The 19,841-nt window shown below is 37.8% G+C and overlaps 1 protein-coding gene across 1 annotated transcript in view; it reads left to right on the top strand.

Moving 5' to 3' along the window:
- The window catches only part of LOC146318198 (sodium channel protein type 5 subunit alpha-like), a 45,476-nt gene extending 25,635 nt beyond the window's left edge, over window positions 1–19,841 (top strand). Inside the window, exons 16-26 of the mRNA XM_084731800.1 lie at window positions 1,291–1,701; window positions 7,506–7,623; window positions 7,781–7,935; window positions 9,383–9,556; window positions 12,443–12,565; window positions 13,904–14,176; window positions 15,142–15,195; window positions 15,288–15,425; window positions 15,691–15,795; window positions 17,159–17,429; window positions 18,393–19,841. Of these exons, the coding sequence (XP_084587926.1) occupies window positions 1,291–1,701; window positions 7,506–7,623; window positions 7,781–7,935; window positions 9,383–9,556; window positions 12,443–12,565; window positions 13,904–14,176; window positions 15,142–15,195; window positions 15,288–15,425; window positions 15,691–15,795; window positions 17,159–17,429; window positions 18,393–19,624 (3,054 nt within the window). The 3' untranslated portion in view covers window positions 19,625–19,841. The remainder of the gene's footprint in view (window positions 1–1,290; window positions 1,702–7,505; window positions 7,624–7,780; window positions 7,936–9,382; window positions 9,557–12,442; window positions 12,566–13,903; window positions 14,177–15,141; window positions 15,196–15,287; window positions 15,426–15,690; window positions 15,796–17,158; window positions 17,430–18,392) is intronic.

Raw genomic sequence — 19,841 nt, 5'->3', positions numbered from 1 at the left:
GCGCAGTCTACCTCCAGCACCATTATATCATCTATACCCAGGTGGATTCACTCCAGCTCTCACCTTGTGACTCTAAATACTCACATTCCTTTAAAACTCATCAGCTCTGCCCTTTCAGTAGCACCAACAAATGATGAGCGAGGAAACGATTTAAGCAGCACAAAGCAGTTTCTGTTGTTGTGCTGGACATAGACTCCTTGACTGACTCAGCTGCCTTGTCGGAGCAAAGACCACAACAGTGCTCCTTATAGAGTTTAATGGACAGAAACCTCCTCTGCACATGAATCGTGGGAAAGCTGTTTATCCAAGGGATTATCCAGGATGCTTAGGGGCGAGAAGGTCGGAGGGCATTCATCACTAATCATCTGCTCATGCTCCCCATCTCTGACTGGCTAAAGATGATCCTTACCAACTGTGCACGTCACACATGCACACAGGCAGTACGCACACACACACACATACGCGCATGCACATGCCACTGTGCAGAGATGTGCTTGATGCTGCTGCTCTCTAAGCTAGTAGACAGATTACTTGGTGAGCTGGATGTTTGAAAACTTGAGTTCAGTGTAGCTGAAATCACCCGAAGCCATATGTGTCTAAGCATATCTGGGTAGAATATCCTCCTGAATTTACAATGCAGGATTTGTCAGTGTTGACAAAATAAGTGGCTGATGGCTATAAAACTGATGGCAGTGTACTGATAATTTCTCCAAATCGAGTGATGCCTCAGATGCTTGTTTGAGCTCCACACCTTCAGGATCAAACAACTTGGTTAATTGTCTTATTGTGTCTTGTGACACAACATATCCTCTCTGAAACACACGCAGGTGTAACCGTCAATGTCCTTGAATTTGTCCATTACCAGCTATTTCAGTTTGCAAGAATGTGGCCACCTCCTCCAAGCTTGTGTGATTTCTCCTTCTGAACAGATGCAGTTTTCACCTCACCTCACCTCAAGTCCTAATACTGATTGTCACACTGTGTTTGTGCACAGCTGATTCTGAAGTGCAACTTCATCAGTTCATCTACACAAGGGATATAGTAGAGGTAGTCATATGTGCTCATGTTAGTGGTTTGACATATTCTCAAAGTCTTGAAATTTCAGTTTATTCTTGACATTTCAACGTTCTTGAAATGCAAAATTTAAGAAATTCTCTTCTGATTTATTTTGACTTTATTCTTACCATTTCAACTTTAGTCATGAAATGCAAAATAAAAAATCATTCTCTTCTCATTTTTTTTCTTAAACCTAGCACCGTAATACTCTTCCAAACATTTGTCTGTCAACAGGTGTTGAATCTTTTCCTCGCCCTGCTGCTCAGCTCCTTCAGCTCTGACAACCTCTCTGCTCCAGACGAAGACGGCGATTTGAACAACATCCAGATCGCCATCGCCCGCATCAATACCGGTGTCTCCTGGCTCATCACGAGTGTCGTGGACCTCTTCAACCGCAGCTTGAAGCGACGAAAGCAGAAGACCAAAGAAGTCAACCAGGCCATTAAGCTGGTTGGGAATCACGTGGAAAGTAATGGGGGCCTGTTTGGACGCTACGGGGAGAAGTACGTCATTACAGAGGAGGACAGCTACATGACAAACCCAAACCTGACTGTCATCGTTCCCATCGCACCTGGAGAGTCAGATGTGGAGTTTCTCGAGGAGGAGGAGATTTCTGAGTCATCAGAGGATGAAGACAACAAACCGGTGAGTTTTCAACCTCCAGATGCATTTTTTTTACACAGGACCTAAGCCCTGATGGGGTCACCCTGTGTTGTAGTGATCTTTCAAAGCTATTATCTACCAAAATGTGATCAGTCTATTCAATCAAATAACAATATTTACTACTTTTAAATAATATTTCATCACATCCTACTCTGCTTTCTATGGGTTAAGATGTGAAGATTTTGCACACAATCCAGAGGTCACTGTCAAAACAGCCTTTGCCTCCCGATAGAAACTACTTCTATTGCCATTACATTAATGCATTGAATGAATCCAGAGGCAACAAATTTCATATACATTGTCAAAGCAAGAGGAATTCAAATTAATTTCACTTCTTGTTGTATTTGTATATCATCTTTGTGTTTTACACCACATGGGAGAAGATACCCTTTCTGCAAGAAAGTCCTTTCTGGCAGAAATCCCCATGTGAAGATTTTTGTTGATTTATTTTTAGACTTATTTGACTTATTATCTTCAGTGTTTTATTATTATCAGAAGTAGTAATAGCAGTTATAATATTGGTTGTAGTAGTTGTAGTATTTTCAGTTTTCTGTTGCAGTTTAGTTCAGTTTAGGAAAAAATCATGACTTGGTTCAAAATAGACCTAATCACAAAGGCTTTCTGCCAGCAAGCTCTGAAGGCTAACATCTCCAGTGTGCTGTTTTAAGTCGATTTCCATGGATTTCAGACTCTAAAAACTAACCTAAGTTAACCTTATCTAGGTTGTTTCCATGCTTCCTGCACATTGCATGTTTGGATAGCTAACAGTAGGGGTGTGCTATATTGTATCATTCAAATTATATTGTCAGAAGGTTTACCATGTTTAAAAAAAAACTCATGGCATGCTGATCTCAATATTACAACTTGCTGACAGAATGATGTCAGACCATTACACACAGCAATAACAAGCGTGGTTGAAAGTGAATGCAAGGTTCCTACCGATTCCACAGTGGAGGAGTTAGTTCCAAAAAGGAGAGGGACTTGGAGGTTTTAGTTACAAAAGATCAAATATACAATAAACCACAGTAATATGTAAGAAGTGCAAGAAGACCTAGTTGAGTATGAGGCGAGACAAAAATCCCAGAAGGAGAACTCAGCTGCTATTGTGAGTTCTAAACCCCAAATATTTTCTTATCATATTGTTATTGCAGAAATACCATGACTATCATGATATTGAGATACTATCTACATTTTCAAGTCCCTCCGTAACAAGAACAACCTCACAGTGAATTAGCGGCTGGGGTGCTAATGGTACAAATGCAAACAAGCTAATAGCTGTTATCTTTTCTTTTGCCATGATGTGTTGAATCAAAACAAGTTCCACCTTAAGACTATTTTGCAGCTTCAGTCAAGAGGTTTGTGATTGGTTTAAAGAAATGCAGGACTGTTTTTTTTCTATAGCAGAATGTGTATGTGTTGAGGCGCTGAGTGCTGACCTGGTTGTGTGAGACTAGGCTTTTCCTTGAAGGAGCAGGTCCATTCAAAACCTGGTAAATATTTATCTATTATTCATTCATAACTGGAAAGTTCACTCTTCCTATATGTTGAACTGATTGCTCCCATGTAGAGAAAATCAGATTAAGATTATTTTGCAGATTAAGCTGCCTTCCTGCAGAATGGTATCTTACACTAAAAATTAATTAGAATTCATTAATTGGAAGAGTACTAAACAAAGACACTGTCTCTATTTTTCCAATTAGGTACAAATTACATAGTACTCTTCAAGAAATTTCTAGGAAGGGAGGCATTTAAAAAGTATTAAATGATGTTAATGATGCCTGTCTGACTGTTTCAATAATCGCTTTACCTTAATCCAAATAGAGTGTTTCTTTTACTTTGTTGTCATACTGTTTACAGCACAAGTGTAAGAAGTAAAAGGTAGTTTTGCATATTTAAATAATGGGGACAATGGCAACAGGACGAGTACCATCATGATTTTTAGTAGCCGGTTGTTTACTGGCTCAGTCTAGAAAGTTCTTTCAAAGGATTCATCAATTCAGCTCAGTGTTTGTTTTGACTCCTGGTCTTAAGTGAACCAAGTTGCAGAATCCAATCAGTTTTCCAATCCTCTGTCCCTGATTTGCTACTGCTCATGTCATTCAGAAGTAAGAGCACAGTCGGTGAGAGGAGGGGGCGGGACACAGGCAGTTGTAGAGGTCGGGGTGGGCTGTGAAGGGGACGGCGATGTGGAGGCTTTCTGGACACGTAAACTGTTAATCTGTCAAGCAGACAAGGTGAACTGTGATGGAGACGAGTGCTACGGCGAGACAAATATGACTTGGGAATCTGGATGTTTTACCTCAGTTTGAACAACTGAGTTATTAAGAGTTAAGAGTTCCTCAGAAATCTGAGTTATACATGGAAAATATGACCATCATCAAAAATATTGTTTTTGGAAATATTTATCCCAAATGTGTTACACCTTTAGAAATCATAAAAAACTGACCAAATAACCAAGACCATGAACATATGTTTATTGACAGCAAGTTTCTGGAGGAGATAATTATATGGCCAGCTCTATTTGGGCTTGAGCTGTCATTGAACAGCTACACTCAACCGGTTGGGGTTTCAGTGTCTTGTACATCAAAGTATAATACTGATAAAATGCTGTCATGAGACGCCTTCCTGTATGTCACAGTAAGATGCTGCCAAGCTGACCTGCTGTGAGCCTTAATCTCTATCAGACAGTCAGACAAGCATGTGGATCAGAGCTTTTCAACACTTGACATGTAAACCTCTCAGTATAGTTACTGTCAGTAGTCATTTCACAGAAAGATTTTAACATGTCACAGAAGGAAAAACACAGGTGTTTGTAATAGGGCTGCAAATAACCATCATTTTTTATAATTTTTGTTTTTATTAACTGGTGGATTACTACCTCAATTAATCAGTTAATAATTGCTTGTTTTAAAATGTCAGAAAATGGTGAAGAATGTTACTAAGCATTTCCAAGGGGCTAAGCTAAAGTCTTCAACTGTCTTGTTTTACTCACCATCCAAAGATATTCAGTTTACTGTCATAGAGGAGTAAAGAAACCAAAAAGAAATTCCCATTTAAGAAGCTCAATCTTAGAATTTTTACATTTTTTTCTTAAATAAAATACAAAGTAGTTGGTGATTAATTAAATAATCAATTAATAATTCATTTATCATTGCAGCTCTAGTAAACATTAAGATTGATGGTCAAATTACATTTAACTGCTTCAGTTTCAGGGTCCTGTTATTGTGCATGAAGACTCACTGTCATGAATTACTGGGACACTTGATTAAAGCAGATTTCTCATTTATGTCAAGTCAAAATGTCTGCTGTGAAAAGGTCCTGTGATCATAGGGACAGTATTAAAAGGCCCTGCGCTCCAACAGATTATTTTGGTCCATTTGACTGCCACTCAGTTTAAAGGTGAACCAAGCTGCTAAAAGCCACACGCTAATCAATATGTCAAAGCACCCTGATTCTGCTTGACCTAAATGGACTTGACTGACTTGAATTGGCTTGAATAACCTTAAGTTTATCCAACGATTTCATCTCAAATGGCTGCTGTGAAGAAGGTCTTTTGGTATTTCTTATTGGTTCTTCCTCACACACTTGTAAGAAGAGGTCTAATTGGGCATAATAATTAACAACACTATTCAAGTCTGAGAGGTAGTTAGGTTGTATTTGCGCTATCATTTGTTTTACAGCATTAGTATTATTAGACAATTAGCCTATTAGCCTTGGTTGAGCTAGCTATAATGAATGATATAGTTTGACATTTATAAAAAGTGTCCTTCTTGCCAAAAGTAAGATAAAAATGTCTGTAGCGCTCTCATGTCTATGCAGTAAATATTAAGTTAGCTTAGCTTAGCACAAAAACTGGTTTCTCTGTCTCTCACTGTCCTGGGGGTGTTTGTTGAGGTGGAGGGTGTGTCGCTCCTGTCCTCTCTGGCAGGTGGACAGCAGCAGGCCAGATGTGGAGCCAGGCGCTGCAGAGCAGATTATAGTGACACAGCTGAGCAGAGCCAGGCAGGGCCAGGCTGAGCTGAGTGGGCTGCAGTCTGGCGCTCTCTCCTCCTCTTTCCCTGCCATGCTCCGCTCCACACCACACCAGAATTAGGCATCAGGGAAAATGGAAATGAAAAAAACTCCTCCAGCTCTCCATCAGCTTAACTGGGCATCAGCAGCTGCTCAGCAGTAAAGGAGAATACATTTTACATGTGTACCACTTTAAATACACGCAAAAATGGCAAGATTATGATTACTAAGAAATTAGTTGCAAATAAATTGTTACCCACATTAAAATTTTTATAAAGAAGATCACTTTAAAGAACAAAGAGTGTAACAACCGCTGAATACACATAATTGTTATCGATCCTGCTGATAAATACAATATTGAATCAACAAAATGCCGTCAGTGGTTGTTCTCTCTGGTCTGTCTTAGAGCACTTTGACTGGTAATGCTGGTAATCTGTTCTCCAGGTCCTGTGGATGCTCTTTAATGCTGGATTAGACTTCGTGCCGGTTTATAGGATTGAAGCTGCACCTCTGTCCTATAAATCATGTTAAATATGTTGCTGTTACAACACACGAAAAAATCTCATCAAAACTGTATTAAGGCTCAGAAGAGATTGAAAGGCAAGGCAGTACATGTAGGTGAGCAGGCTTTGATGGGATGAATCCACACCGAATACAGGGCTGAAAAGGGCTCTGTTTGGTGTGAGGCATATTGCACATATGGCCACACATGGATATAGAAACATAGATACCTCATTGGCTGCTGTTATATATCTCCACTATGTGTCTGCGTCTACTTGTTATACCCACCAGGTGATCATGCAATTGGTTCTGTTTGTGTGTGTGTGTGTGTGCATGAATGAGTGAGTGTATGCGTACATGATCAACAGACCTTCATCTTTTCTGGAGCTAATCTCGCATACTATTGGACTGATCAGGCTAATTTCATAAATGCACATAATTCTTTTGTGCACATTCATAACTGTATGCTGAAGGACCTCTGTGATTCACAACTTTTGAAAAACTTTGAAAAACCTTTGTTTTCTCTCCACAGCTGTGGCCGCAGGTTTTCAGGTCATCCCATTCTTATGAACATGATATCTCAAGAAGGCCTTAAGGGAAATTCTTCAAACTTGGTTAAAGCATCCATTTTTGATTCATAGGTGGACTGATTTGATTTTGGTGGTCAAAGGCCAAGGTCACAGTTACCTCACAAAACACATTCACATTCAGTAAATTTGAAGTTACTGTGGGTGATCTAATCAGCTCTATGCGCCAAAACATTAAACTTCTAAATAGCAACAACTTCCACTGGGACATGCAGACTTTAACCTACGAATAGGCAACACCAAATATAAATCATTCAGAATTTCATCTTTTGTGATGTGATATAATGTAGATTTTTCTAGTTATTATATTGTTATAAAGCTGGCTGGTTGCTTGTTATTCTATTATTAATTATTAATTAGTTGTGGGTGTTCAGGTGGTTGATGTTTTTGCACAGAGCAGCTGAATTTAATTCCAACAAGAGACCACTATCATGTATATGTGTGTTATAACACACCAAATTTTATGGAAATCAGCCCAGAATGAAGCAAGTTACAATTGATTTTGTAATTAAATCTTCAATGCAAAATTAATGCAATTATGTACAAGCAGACAATACCTGCCAAGTCCAGCAAAACAAGAAATTCTTCTCTGTGCTTTATATGTGTATAACAACTCAGTACTGGTTCATACACTGTTTCAAAATTGGTCCTGATTGGTTGGTAACAGTGCAGCTTCTCACTACGCAGGAGGTGATCAGCCTATCAGAGGGCAGCACGGTGGATCTGAGGAAGCCTGGAGATGAGCTGGACAACTTATCAGAGCTGGCTGAAGAGAGCATGGAGCCAGAGGAATGCTTCCCAGAATGTGAGAATTAAGAGCTGTAACCCTGAAAATTATGAACATACTGTCTGATGTGTCTGATCACATTATAGGTTGTTTTTTACTCCCTAGTTCCTTCATGTGGTGTAATCTGTGGTGTTTTCTTTTTTTTGTTTTTTGTTTTTTTTATCTTCCCATTCAGTTTGCTCGAGACACTGTCCGTGCTGTGACATCGACACCAGCCGTGGTCTGGGCCAGGCCTGGTGGAGGCTGAGGAAGACCTGCTACCAGATCGTGGAACACAGCTGGTTTGAGACTTTCATCATCTTCATGATCCTGCTCAGCAGTGGAGCTCTGGTACGGCTGCTAACTGCCATTAGACAAAATAACATAATTATATACTCTTTTTATCTTAAAATAAATTCAAAGCATCTTTCAAAATATGTTATCCTCAGGCTTTCAGTCCTGGTTGGTTTGGTGACACCTGTGGTTCCTTCCTGGTTACACTGTGGCTTAAAATAAAGATGAAACATCATTTTGAGAGTATCTAACATTTATATTGTGACATATTTCAGAGTGAAACAGGATCCGCAGGCAAGACATAAAATTGCGAGGAATTTGATTTGAACATTGAAAAGTGTGTACAGTATGTCGTATCCCAACGCACCATGCTGTTTCTAGCCAATGAAGATTTATTGTTGGGTGGATGTTGTAATTGTATTGGTTGAAACTGTTTGGTTCAAGCCTACATGTGCACACATCATAGTTCTTATTAAAGGAAGGAAGAAACATATTTGATTGTAATGTAAATATATTGGTAAATAGGTGCATAATATGTGATCTAAAAGGGTTAAAAAGGCATTTTTCATTTCATCTTGATTTTAATTAATTCCAGGAATTTTGGGGGCAGCAAAAACTCAATTAGCTGCTACTTTGTCAGAAATACACCAGAAGAGCAACTGTTTTCAGAACAGCCAAAAAAATCAAGAAATGTTAAGTTTGCATTAGCAGTAACATGAACAGTAACGTGAACAGTTAACAGTGGGACTAATATCAGTGAGGTAAAATACCTGTGATCACAGTAACATTAAATTAAATACATGTTTTGAATGGCAGACTGTCAGTGACAATGTAAAACAACTATATATAGAGAGGTAATTACTGAATGTAAATTCAAACAATAGAGACAATACAAAATTATTCCTATACAAACGCCAAAGGCCAAATAACTTGCTTACAGTAGTCAAGTAGTACGCTTTAAGTGTTCATTTTGGGTCTTTTCATACATGACAGTAAATGGAAAACACTTATAAAACTTCTTTTTTCACTCCCATGCCTCAGTGTAGCCTGTCTTTTTCTGCTGCTGCCTCTGTTCAGTGCCTGCATATTGAAACCCTGACGGAAAAAAGAAAGTCATTTTGTCTCAATGAAAAACGCAGTCTCCTCAAAGGTTATGAAAAAATAAGCCAATGAGATGAAGCGGTGAACTTGCTGTTCCGAGTCTGATTACATTGTAGTATTACTGAAACTTAAGGGCTGAAGTTTAATGATGGCTTTGGGATTATGGTGGGACGTGTAATGCAGAGTTCATATATCTAAAACAATTGGAATCTGTAATATAATCGGGAAAAGTGAACTTCTAACATCAGCTTGCAGGTTAGAGAGCTCAGCTGCAGCACATTAAACAGCATGAGTATTTTTTGACTGCAAAAAAGACATCTAAATGTCATTTCAGCTGGAATGTAAAAGCTTTCCAGACATATATTTCATATGTTGTCACACTGCTGTCCCTCTTCTTCTGCAGGCATTTGAAGACATCTACATTGAGAAGAGAAAAGTGGTAAAGGTGGTGCTGGAGTCTGCTGACAAGGTCTTCTCTTATATCTTTGTGCTGGAGATGTTCCTCAAGTGGATTGCGTACGGCTTCAAGAAATATTTCACCAACTACTGGTGCTGGCTCGACTTTCTTATCGTGGATGTAAGTGAACATTTTGCTGTACCTCACGTGATTTGTTGCACTATGGAAAGGACTATGCGAAGGTGATGGTAATTAAGTCTCATGTTGAGAACATAGGTTAAACTGTAATCCCTCTCATTGTAGTACAGCTTGGTTATGTGTCATATTATTCACAGGAAAGCACTTGACAGTTCCTTTATTCTTTGCATTAACTGGCCTCTTTCTTGACTGAAATTGTGTTTCTCCCACCAAACATGAGAGCAGGCATACTATATCACCTTCCTGCCATCAGAACGACCACGTCCCCTTTTGGGTGAAAACAAGTGCTGTAAAAGTGCCAGCGCCAAATTGAAAAAACTATTGGTACCATTCCTAAAAGATAATGCATTTTCCACATCAAACAATCAAATTAACCCCAGTTATGAAATGAAATTTTAGATAATATGAAATTCTTTATGTAAGAGCTATGTGGCTTCAGGCCATTGCCTGTCCACTCAAAAGACTGCTGGGGAGCAGAGGGTTTTTTAATGTTAATAACTCAGATAAAACATAAAGGAATGTTGGAAGCGGTCCTGGACATTTTTCTACTTCACTCTGCTTGTGGTAAAAGTTTGCATATTAAGTACAAATGACTATTAAAATAGAGACAGGAGTTCCACTTTGCCACAAATGTAATTAGTTTACAGTAACGTCATATTGGACAGACTATCAAACAGCAAAATAGTGTCTTAACAACATGGAAAATGACAGATGTCAGAATTCAGTAACATGGTTGTGTGTGTCAGGTTCAGCCACTATTTCTTTCATTTTTTTCTTCATAACGACACTGATCATTGACCAGCAATGACATATTTGTTTTTATTTGTCTTACTGGCCACAGGATTTGGGTTCCTAATAGCTAAAAAGCAATACAGTATTCTTATTTTATGCTATTAAAGGAGAAATCTGCAGTATATTTACTGTAATAAATCATGAAATAACCACGGGATGTCATCAGAGATGAAGGAAACATCCTTCTATGAAATTTTTATTCCAATCTGCAACTTGTGTTATTATTTGCCCATTTCACATTAATTAAATGTTAATTAAAACCAAATGAATTAGTGTCTGTTTATGAGTTGTCAGAAATCATTAATAATCTTTTAGAAGGAGGAGATGTTTAAAAGAGTTAAAATGAGCAATTTTTGGACACACACTTATTGTTCCTTTAAACTGGCAAAGACCTTGTTATTTGGATTAAACACTATTTAAATCTGAGGGGTTACTTTCACCCAAAGCATGACTCAAGGGCAAAGTACCCAGATGTGCTGCTCTCATGTCTCAGCTGCTCTAGGACCCCGATCATTTCACTAGAAACAGAATTCTAAATCGCACGCTAAACATTTATTACTTTGTACAATTTTACATTTGCTTTTATGCACCAGGATTTTGCCAGACAAATAAAAAGAGGTGATCCAGTGACTGGAGTCATGTTACACTTTGTTGGGTAAAATGGATGTGGCTCTGTAGTGTGTAGTCATCCAAAGTGGCCGATGGCATGCAGCCCGAGGCCTGACTTGACCTCCTCTGATTTCACCTGCTGTTACACAGATTGCCACAGACCGCTCTATTGTTAGGGTAAGTTGTAGTTAGCAGGTCCCAGGTGAGTATGGGCTCTGAGATTGGAAACTTCTGCATCTGCATCACAAATGCTTCTGTGTTTTCTTCACTCGTAAGTGCTTTCTGTTGTGATATCAAAAGCCACCGTCTTGTTCTCAAACAAATGCACGTCTTATGAAATTTTTGTTGCGCTGTAAAACAACTCAGCAGTCATTCTTTGAATCCCTGATTTCAGGACCTTGGCTTTTATATCAAAAACAAATGCAGTGCCATGTATTCTAAGGTTTATCTACAGAAGATCTAGTTTTCTTTGTACAGCATATTAAATGTTGCTTTACAGACATCTTTAAGTCTTCATGTTATAAGAGATATGTGCTGGTGGAGTTTATGTCTAAACTGTTGTGTCTAATTCATGTATAGAGGGTTATTTGTTACGTCTGTTTAGAAGAAAAGTTCAATTCTGTCTCATTTCTCTTTGTGAAAAGTACCACCTTACTTTTTTTTACTGTATTTTTGTATTTTTCTAACTGTACTTTCTTGGAGCCAGAAAGATTTCTCTTGTCCCGAGAATAAATCTTCTTTAGATATATTGGACAAACACATGTGTAAATAGACTTTTATAAAGAAATACAGATCATTGGGACGTTATTGGTCCTAAATTATTTTTAATGAACTTATTGGATCAATTGGATGCAAATTGGGAAACAAATTTGGCAAAGACAGATATAAATTCTTTATAAAACTCACTCTATTTGATATATATACATATTTTATATGCATATATAGCTGAGTATGCATGCATGGACACTATTTGTCTATATGTGCATACTTGTCTGTGTTTTGTCATCATCAATCATGACATGAATTTTCTTTCATCTTTTTTTATCACGCCATTCCCATTCATAGCTGTCATCCAAGGGTCATTCAACAGCGGAATACCATTCTGTTTTGTTCTGGATGTAGAATAGAGTGGAAGTCTAAATTTGCTAAAAGATGATACAACAACCAAATTAAATCTAAACTTCAAAAATGATGTAATCGTGTTCCTAACTGTGGAATGTCCCAAAATACACAAAAACTCTAAAATATGGCTCTTCAAATGTTTTCTACCTGTATAATTGATATTTTATTGTTTTTTTCCTTTAAAAGTTATAAAATTGTTCAAGAAATATATGCAGTTCCTTGAATAATGTGTTAATAAGACAACGTGATATTGCTTTATTCAGTGCTTTTCACAATGTTTTTGTTCTTTTTTATGATTTATTTTATGATTCTGACAGTATACACGTCTTTCTGTACTCCAAATAGGTCTCCTTGATCAGCTTGGTAGCAAACTCATTGGGGTATTCAGACTTTGCTGCAATCAAGTCCCTGAGGACCCTGCGGGCTTTGAGACCTCTCAGAGCTCTGTCCAGATTTGAGGGCATGCGGGTAAGAAAAAATTGTTTTCTGAACTGCGCTGATGTCACATACACTTTTTACAAGAGTCTCTGCAGCAGGTTTGAGTGTCTCAACAAGATGGGGTGTAACTCAGACCCTCTATGAAGAAATGCACCAACATTTTTAAAGTCAAATGTCTATAAAGAAATTTGTACTCTTGGAAACAATTATGTGCTACAGTGCTAAAATACATATGAATGGTTATGACACAGCAAAAGAGTCACACATGAAATAAAGAAAAGTGGTTACCTGTGGTGAATTGGTTTATTTTTTAGATAAATATACTGGAGGAGGAGGCACATTGTCATTTCCCTGTTCAACCATGAGGTGGAATAATTAGCTTTTAACCAAAAATAGATCAATTTTGACTGAAAACATTTTTGGGGGATGAGCCAAAACGTAGAACCTCATGGGTGATCTAACCCCGACTTGGCTATTTATTGGATTAATGTTAATTATCAATGAAAACGTATACAATAACATTATCTGTTTGCTGTTGTACATTGATAATGATAAAATTGTTTTTGAACCACTGGATAGCTACAGTTAATCCTGAGGATGAGTGGGCTTTAATGCTTTGGTGGTCCCCTGACTTTTCCTCTGGTGCCACCATCAGGTCAAAATGTCAGTTTGCCAAATGCTTTGGTTTGGTTTGGGTCCAAATACAATCACCCAATCCCATCAGCCTCAGGTGTACTTTGTGTTCAGTGCTAACTAGCAAATATTAGTATAACAAGCTTAACTAAGATGGTGAATATGGTAAATATCACACCTGCTAAACATCAGCATGTTAGCCTGCTGAAATTAGCATTTAGCTTGATGTATCGCTGTGTCTAAGTGCAGCATCACAGAGCTGCTAGTACGGCTGTAGGTGTGGTCTTGTTTAGTCATCATTTTAAAACTTACAGATATGTCTCAATCGCAGATCATTCAGGCATATGATTTATTAAATTACTGTCACAGTAATTGAGTACCATACAGTAAGTAGTTTCCACTGTACCTCAGCATTATGATGTTTTGATTATTGTTGTAAATCATTTTGAATATTTATACTCTAATATATTGCTATAAGCACATTATAACCCATTACATGTTTATGATGAGTTATAGACATGAGCTTCATAGAAAGTGTTACCAAAGCTGCACAAGTTACAAATAAGTTTAAATTGTGTACTTAAATTATTAGTCAAGTATCAGATGATGAGCCAAATAAACACCAGCTTTATAATCAGACTGGATTACCATGAATTTGTGAAAAAATCTGACACCAGTCTGATACAGAACCTCGGTGCTGTGAGACTGACCTGTATCTGATCTGCTGCTCGTCAGGTGGTCGTGAACGCTCTTATAGGAGCCATCCCCTCCATCATGAACGTGCTGCTCGTGTGTCTTATCTTCTGGCTCATCTTCAGCATCATGGGGGTCAACCTGTTCGCTGGCAAGTTCGGGAAGTGTGTGAACAGGACAGGCTTCATCCACAGCGTCTCTTTAGTCAACAACAAATCAGAGTGCCTCGCTATGAATGACACGCAGTTCTACTGGACAAAAGTGAAGGTCAACTTCGACAACGTGGGACTCGGCTACCTTTCCCTTTTGCAAGTGGTGCGTTTTTTTCGGCTGGGCTGTTTAATGAACAGGTTTTCATTTAGATATCATGTTGTTCTTGTGTCATGACAAATTGATGTGATTTTAATATTAGTTTGGTACAAAGATGTATCAGAGACACTTTAAAAAAAACAGTGCCAGGAGGCTAATATTTTGAGTGAAAAAAATTCAGCAATTAAATTTGTTCTTTTCCAAATAAAAAATGTGGATATACTTAGTTGCCTGTAGATGTAATTGCAGGATACAGTATAAGAGATCATCACATTAATCAGACCTCATTTACCTATCGCTAAATCTAATTGCAATGTATAATTTGATTTGGTCATCCACTGCAGACATAATGCATGACAAGCCGAAGCAATGAGGAATAGATTTCTGTTTTTTCTCAGAAATTTAAGACTTTATAATATCAGAATATTCTAGTTTTTTTCTAGTTGATTTGTTTGTTTTTCATTGCAAATTTAACACTTTAATCTCAGAGAATGTCTGAGTTTTTTCTCGTAAATTTACCACTTTTTTTTCTCACAAGGTTATGACTTTATGATCACAGAATACTTGAGTTTTTCTTTTGTAAATTTGTGAGTTTGTAAATTTACTACTTTAATCTCAGAGAATATTTGTTGGGGTTTTTTCTTGCAAATTTATGACTTTATAATTTCTGAATATTCAAGTTTTTCTCCTGGAAATGTTTTTTTGTTGTTGTTTCTTGTAAAATTACTACTTTGATCTCAAAGATTATCAAAGAGATTTTTCTTGCAAATTTTTTATTTTATTTATTTATTTATTTTTATTATTTTTTTTTGAAGGGGGGTGTTTTTTTGTTTTTTGTTTTTTTTAAATACAATGGCCCTAATACACCCTCATAGAAATGTAATATTGTTTTTCTATTGATAAAGTCGATGATGCAAAATACAATGCAGGGCTCAGACAGTAATGTTGTGTAATATGATATTGTATTACAGGCTACATTTAAGGGATGGATGGAAATCATGCATGCAGCTGTTGATTCAAGAGGAGTAAGTATGCCTCTCTACTTCATACATACATCATTCATACTACATGAACATGTTACAGTAACCAGCTGACATACAAAACTACTTGGTTTCAGGTGGAGGAACAACCCATCAGAGAAATCAACCTCTACATGTACCTGTACTTTGTTGTCTTCATCATATTCGGCTCCTTCTTCACACTCAACCTCTTCATCGGTGTCATTATTGACAATTTCAATCAGCAAAAAAGAAAGATGAGTATTGACAACACTGATATCAGGCCTGGATCTCTTGGTATTTGCAAGTAATTCTGTATCTGTACAAGATGGATGCAATTTAGTGGTCACTCACAAAAATTACACATTTCAAATATGTTACATATTTCTTTCTTAAGGTAAAATCCAACATGAAGATTTTTTTTTAAATGCTCACAGAGTTGCAGCAAAGAGCTTGTTTTTATCACCTTCTGTTCCTTTAACAATGTTCTGTAAAAATAATGTTAAGTGTTTTTGTCTATACTTAGGTGGACAGGATATCTTCATGACTGAAGAGCAGAAGAAGTACTACAACGCTATGAAGAAGTTAGGATCTAAAAAGCCTCAAAAACCAATACCAAGACCGTCGGTAAAATACAACATTTTCAGACAAACATTTCTACAACACTATGAACCACAATTCATCCATGACACAAAAAATATAGTGTAGGATCCACACAAATGTTCAGAACTGTTAAAATTACATGAAAACTTCATGTTCACTTGACATAAATGTTCATCCCTCATGAGATTTATTTTTTATGAAAGCAAGTTAACTTTACTGTGAAATGTATAAAGCTGATATAGCCTTTCTTGTTCAGTAAAACAAATAATTTGTGTCCATTTAACATAACAAAAACACATTAATACAACAAGAGTTGCAATACTATGCTGAACACAAAAATGTTTTGCTTCCTTAACAAAAAACTGCAGGTACAGCATATTAGCAGACTTCCCAGCAAGCATGGTGTAAGAGTTAAAACTCTTTTTAAAGTTTGAAGAAAACGTATGTGATGAAACCTTGCTGTGTGTCTCTAATAAACTTTAAGATGCTTGTTTTCACAATAATAAAAACACTGTAAGCTATGGTGAAGATAAGAGGATAAGATAAATCTCAAAGAAGAAATCTGTAATGTATTTACTGTAATAAATCATGACCATGATACATCATCAGAGATTAAGGAAACATGTTAAGTTGAAATACTGATGTCTCTGACATCATCACTGCAGCCGCAGTGGCTCCCTTTGAAATGTATTTTCTGGGCCAGAATAACTGTCATTATCAACATTAATTAGTTCAAATTGATGTTGAAAGTTTGGCAAATGACTGTTTCTGATTTGTGAGAAATCATTAATAATCTTGTAGAAGCTGTAGATGTTCACAGCTAAATTGAGCAATAGTGAATAACAGGCTTAACTTTACATTGACAGTTAATTGACAGATATAAACAGCTGATCAATTTACAGTGTTGGACTCGTTAGGGTTAACCATATCTGGAGAGAAGAGGGCGGGAGAGGAACAACTTGCTACAACCATAGATATATATAATGCATATTAAATGGGATTTCAACCTATTCAATATATACTCTATGGCTCCAACTCACTACTTGGACTGCTATACCCATTTTTGTATGCACATTTGCTGCATATCACTCCTTTAAGCTTATTGAACATGTTTTCTCAAGTCAGTTAACTTATCTCAACTGGTTTTATAAACTCAAATAAGACTTTAAACTAATTATTCAACCATAGGTCAGTTTATTTACATTTTCAAGTTGAACAAACAGTCAACATCCTTTTGTATATGTATATGTACACATACATTACTTAAATATTTTATGTTGTATTAATAATCCTGCACATTGTCCTGCCTGCCATCATCCACATTCTTGATAATATTGTACTAATGATATTTTATTCACTGTTGCCATTTTTTATTTTTCAATCCCAGAATATTCTTCAAGCCTTCTTCTTCGATCTTGTGTCAAAGCAAGCCTTTGACATCATGATCATGATGCTCATCATCGTCAACATGGTGACCATGATGGTGGAAACAGATGAGCAGTCAGAGCGCATGGAGTCTATCCTCAACAAGATCAACCTGGTCTTCATCGTGATCTTCACCACTGAATGCCTGATCAAGATCTTTGCCCTCCGTTGTTATTTTTTCACAGTAGCATGGAACATCTTTGATTTTGTGGTGATAATTCTGTCTATTGTGGGTAAGTAGAGACACAAAAAGAGATACCTCATTAGCTATTACTTCTGTCAAAGGGATTATATATTTATGTTGTTGGGTTTTTTTTCATCATTGGTTTGCTAGCACAATAGAAAACAAGAAAACAAATGTTACTATGTTAACAGCTGAAAGCAGCCTCTCTAATCATTAAAGTACATCTAAATCAACACAGCACACAATAAAGAAATGACCTGGAAAGCTCGACATAATTTAAAAGACAATTTAATGATTAGAGAGGCTGTTTTCAGACATTTTGAACATTTCCATGCATGCAGTAATGTCACTGCTGCAAATATTGTTCATACTGAAGCAGCAAACCTACAAGCTGTAGTTATAAACTTGACAGGACAGAGGAAACTCTCTAAAGGAAACAGGAAATATATTTTGAGATAGTTCGGATTGAAGTCAGGATTTATATGGCTGCTTTACTCCAAATAATTTCACTGTATGAACTTTGACTCTGTGTGTTTGTAACCTTTTATATGTAGAAGAACACAGGATATTAGTTAAAATCCTGACTGACTCTGATTTAAACAATCAATGAAGTTACAGCTACTGTGTCTCGTGTGTAAATGCGCACAGCATCTGTCTTAATGGGCAGACTCTTCACCCTGTTTCACCCACCTGCAATCTGCTGTTAATCAGAATCATTTTAATGAATAATGTGCCCTTTGAGTGGCAGGAAAATACTGCACTGCTTTAATGTTTAGCAGTTTATGCTTTGCATGGCTGTAATAAACCAGAAACAAAATCAGTTGTTTTGCCAACGACTAATATGGAAGTTTTTTTTTCTGCTGTTACCATCAACTTTTTCTTATGCAGTACTTCAAAATGAGCATAAACATAAGCTTATGGAAACACTGCTTTTGTTAATATAAAACTTTTAATCATCTGCATCATTGTGCCATGGGACAAACCTACTCTTGCCTTATCTCTATCTTTTCAGGGATTGTTCTTGCAGACATCATTGAGAAGTACTTTGTGTCTCCGACCCTGTTTCGAGTCATCAGACTGGCGAGGATAGGACGTGTACTTCGACTTATACGTGCAGCCAAAGGAATAAGGACTCTACTGTTTGCCTTAATGATGTCCATGCCAGCACTGTTTAACATTGGCCTCCTGCTTTTCCTTGTCATGTTCATCTATGCTATCTTTGGAATGGCAAACTTTGCCTACGTGAAAAAACAAGACGGGATTGACGACATGTTTAACTTCGAGACCTTTGGGAATAGTATGATCTGTCTTTTCCAGATCAGCACCTCAGCAGGTTGGGACAACCTCCTGAGTCCTATCATGTCCAGCTCCCCAGAAGAGTGCGACCTTAACTTTGTCAACACTGGCACAAACACACGAGGAAACTGTGGCAGCCCGTCAGTGGGCATTGCTTTCTTTGTCAGTTACATAATCATCTCTTTCCTCATCGTGGTAAATATGTATATAGCTATCATCCTGGAGAACTTCAGCGTTGCCACAGAGGAGAGCACAGAGCCACTGAGTGAGGACGACTTTGAGATGTTTTATGAGGTTTGGGAGAAGTTTGATTCTGAGGCCACACAGTTCATTGAGTTCTCCATGCTGTCGATTTTCGCTGACACTTTGTCGGAGCCGCTGCGCATAGCCAAGCCCAACAGGATCAAGCTGATCGCCATGGACCTTCCCATGGTCAGTGGGGATAGGATCCACTGCCTGGACATCCTGTTTGCCTTCACTAAGCGTGTCCTGGGAGAGTCGGGTGAGATGGATGCCCTCAAGCAGCAGATGGAGGAGAAATTCATGATGACCAACCCCTCCAAGGTTTCCCACGAGCCCATCACCTCCACACTGCGCCGCAAATTGGAGGAGGTGTCAGCGATCATCATCCAGAGGTGTTACAGGAGGCATCTGGTGCGCCGGCAGATGAAGCAGGCGTCCTACCTCTACAGACAGATCAACTACGAGACTGTGGTGGATGTGGAGAACGCTCCAGAAAGGGAGGGCCTCATAGCCTCCATGATACAGCACTATGGGCCTGTGGGGGTGGAGGTCGTAGAGACAAAAGAGGGCAATCCCATGTCCTCGCCACCATCTTACGACAGTGTTACCAGAGGAGCCAGTGACCTATCTGAGGTCGACAGATCATTATCCAGAGACTCTGAACTCGGGGAGCCTGGTGAAAACTACGAGGAGACTTTCCTCTGAGACTTGATCGAGTGGAGACTGTGTGTTTTTTGTCTGTTTTGTTTACAGCAGAGAATATAGCTCAAAATAACTCATGGTCAAAGAGATGAACTTTTTTTTATATATATAAATATATTAGCAGATGCAGAGGAAATATGCAATATTTTTATGTAACTCACAGCCTCTGTTTAAATTGAACAACCCAGAAGTCAATTTTGTGATACAGGCCATGAGGGGG

This window comes from Lutjanus erythropterus, chromosome 12 (assembly GCF_056507025.1).
Source record: "Lutjanus erythropterus isolate fLutEry1 chromosome 12, fLutEry1.hap2, whole genome shotgun sequence".
NCBI classification, from domain to species: Eukaryota; Metazoa; Chordata; class Actinopteri; order Lutjaniformes; family Lutjanidae; genus Lutjanus; species Lutjanus erythropterus.
The sequence above is the reverse complement of the archived record's forward strand: the minus strand, read 5'-3'. Positions and strand labels throughout refer to the sequence as shown.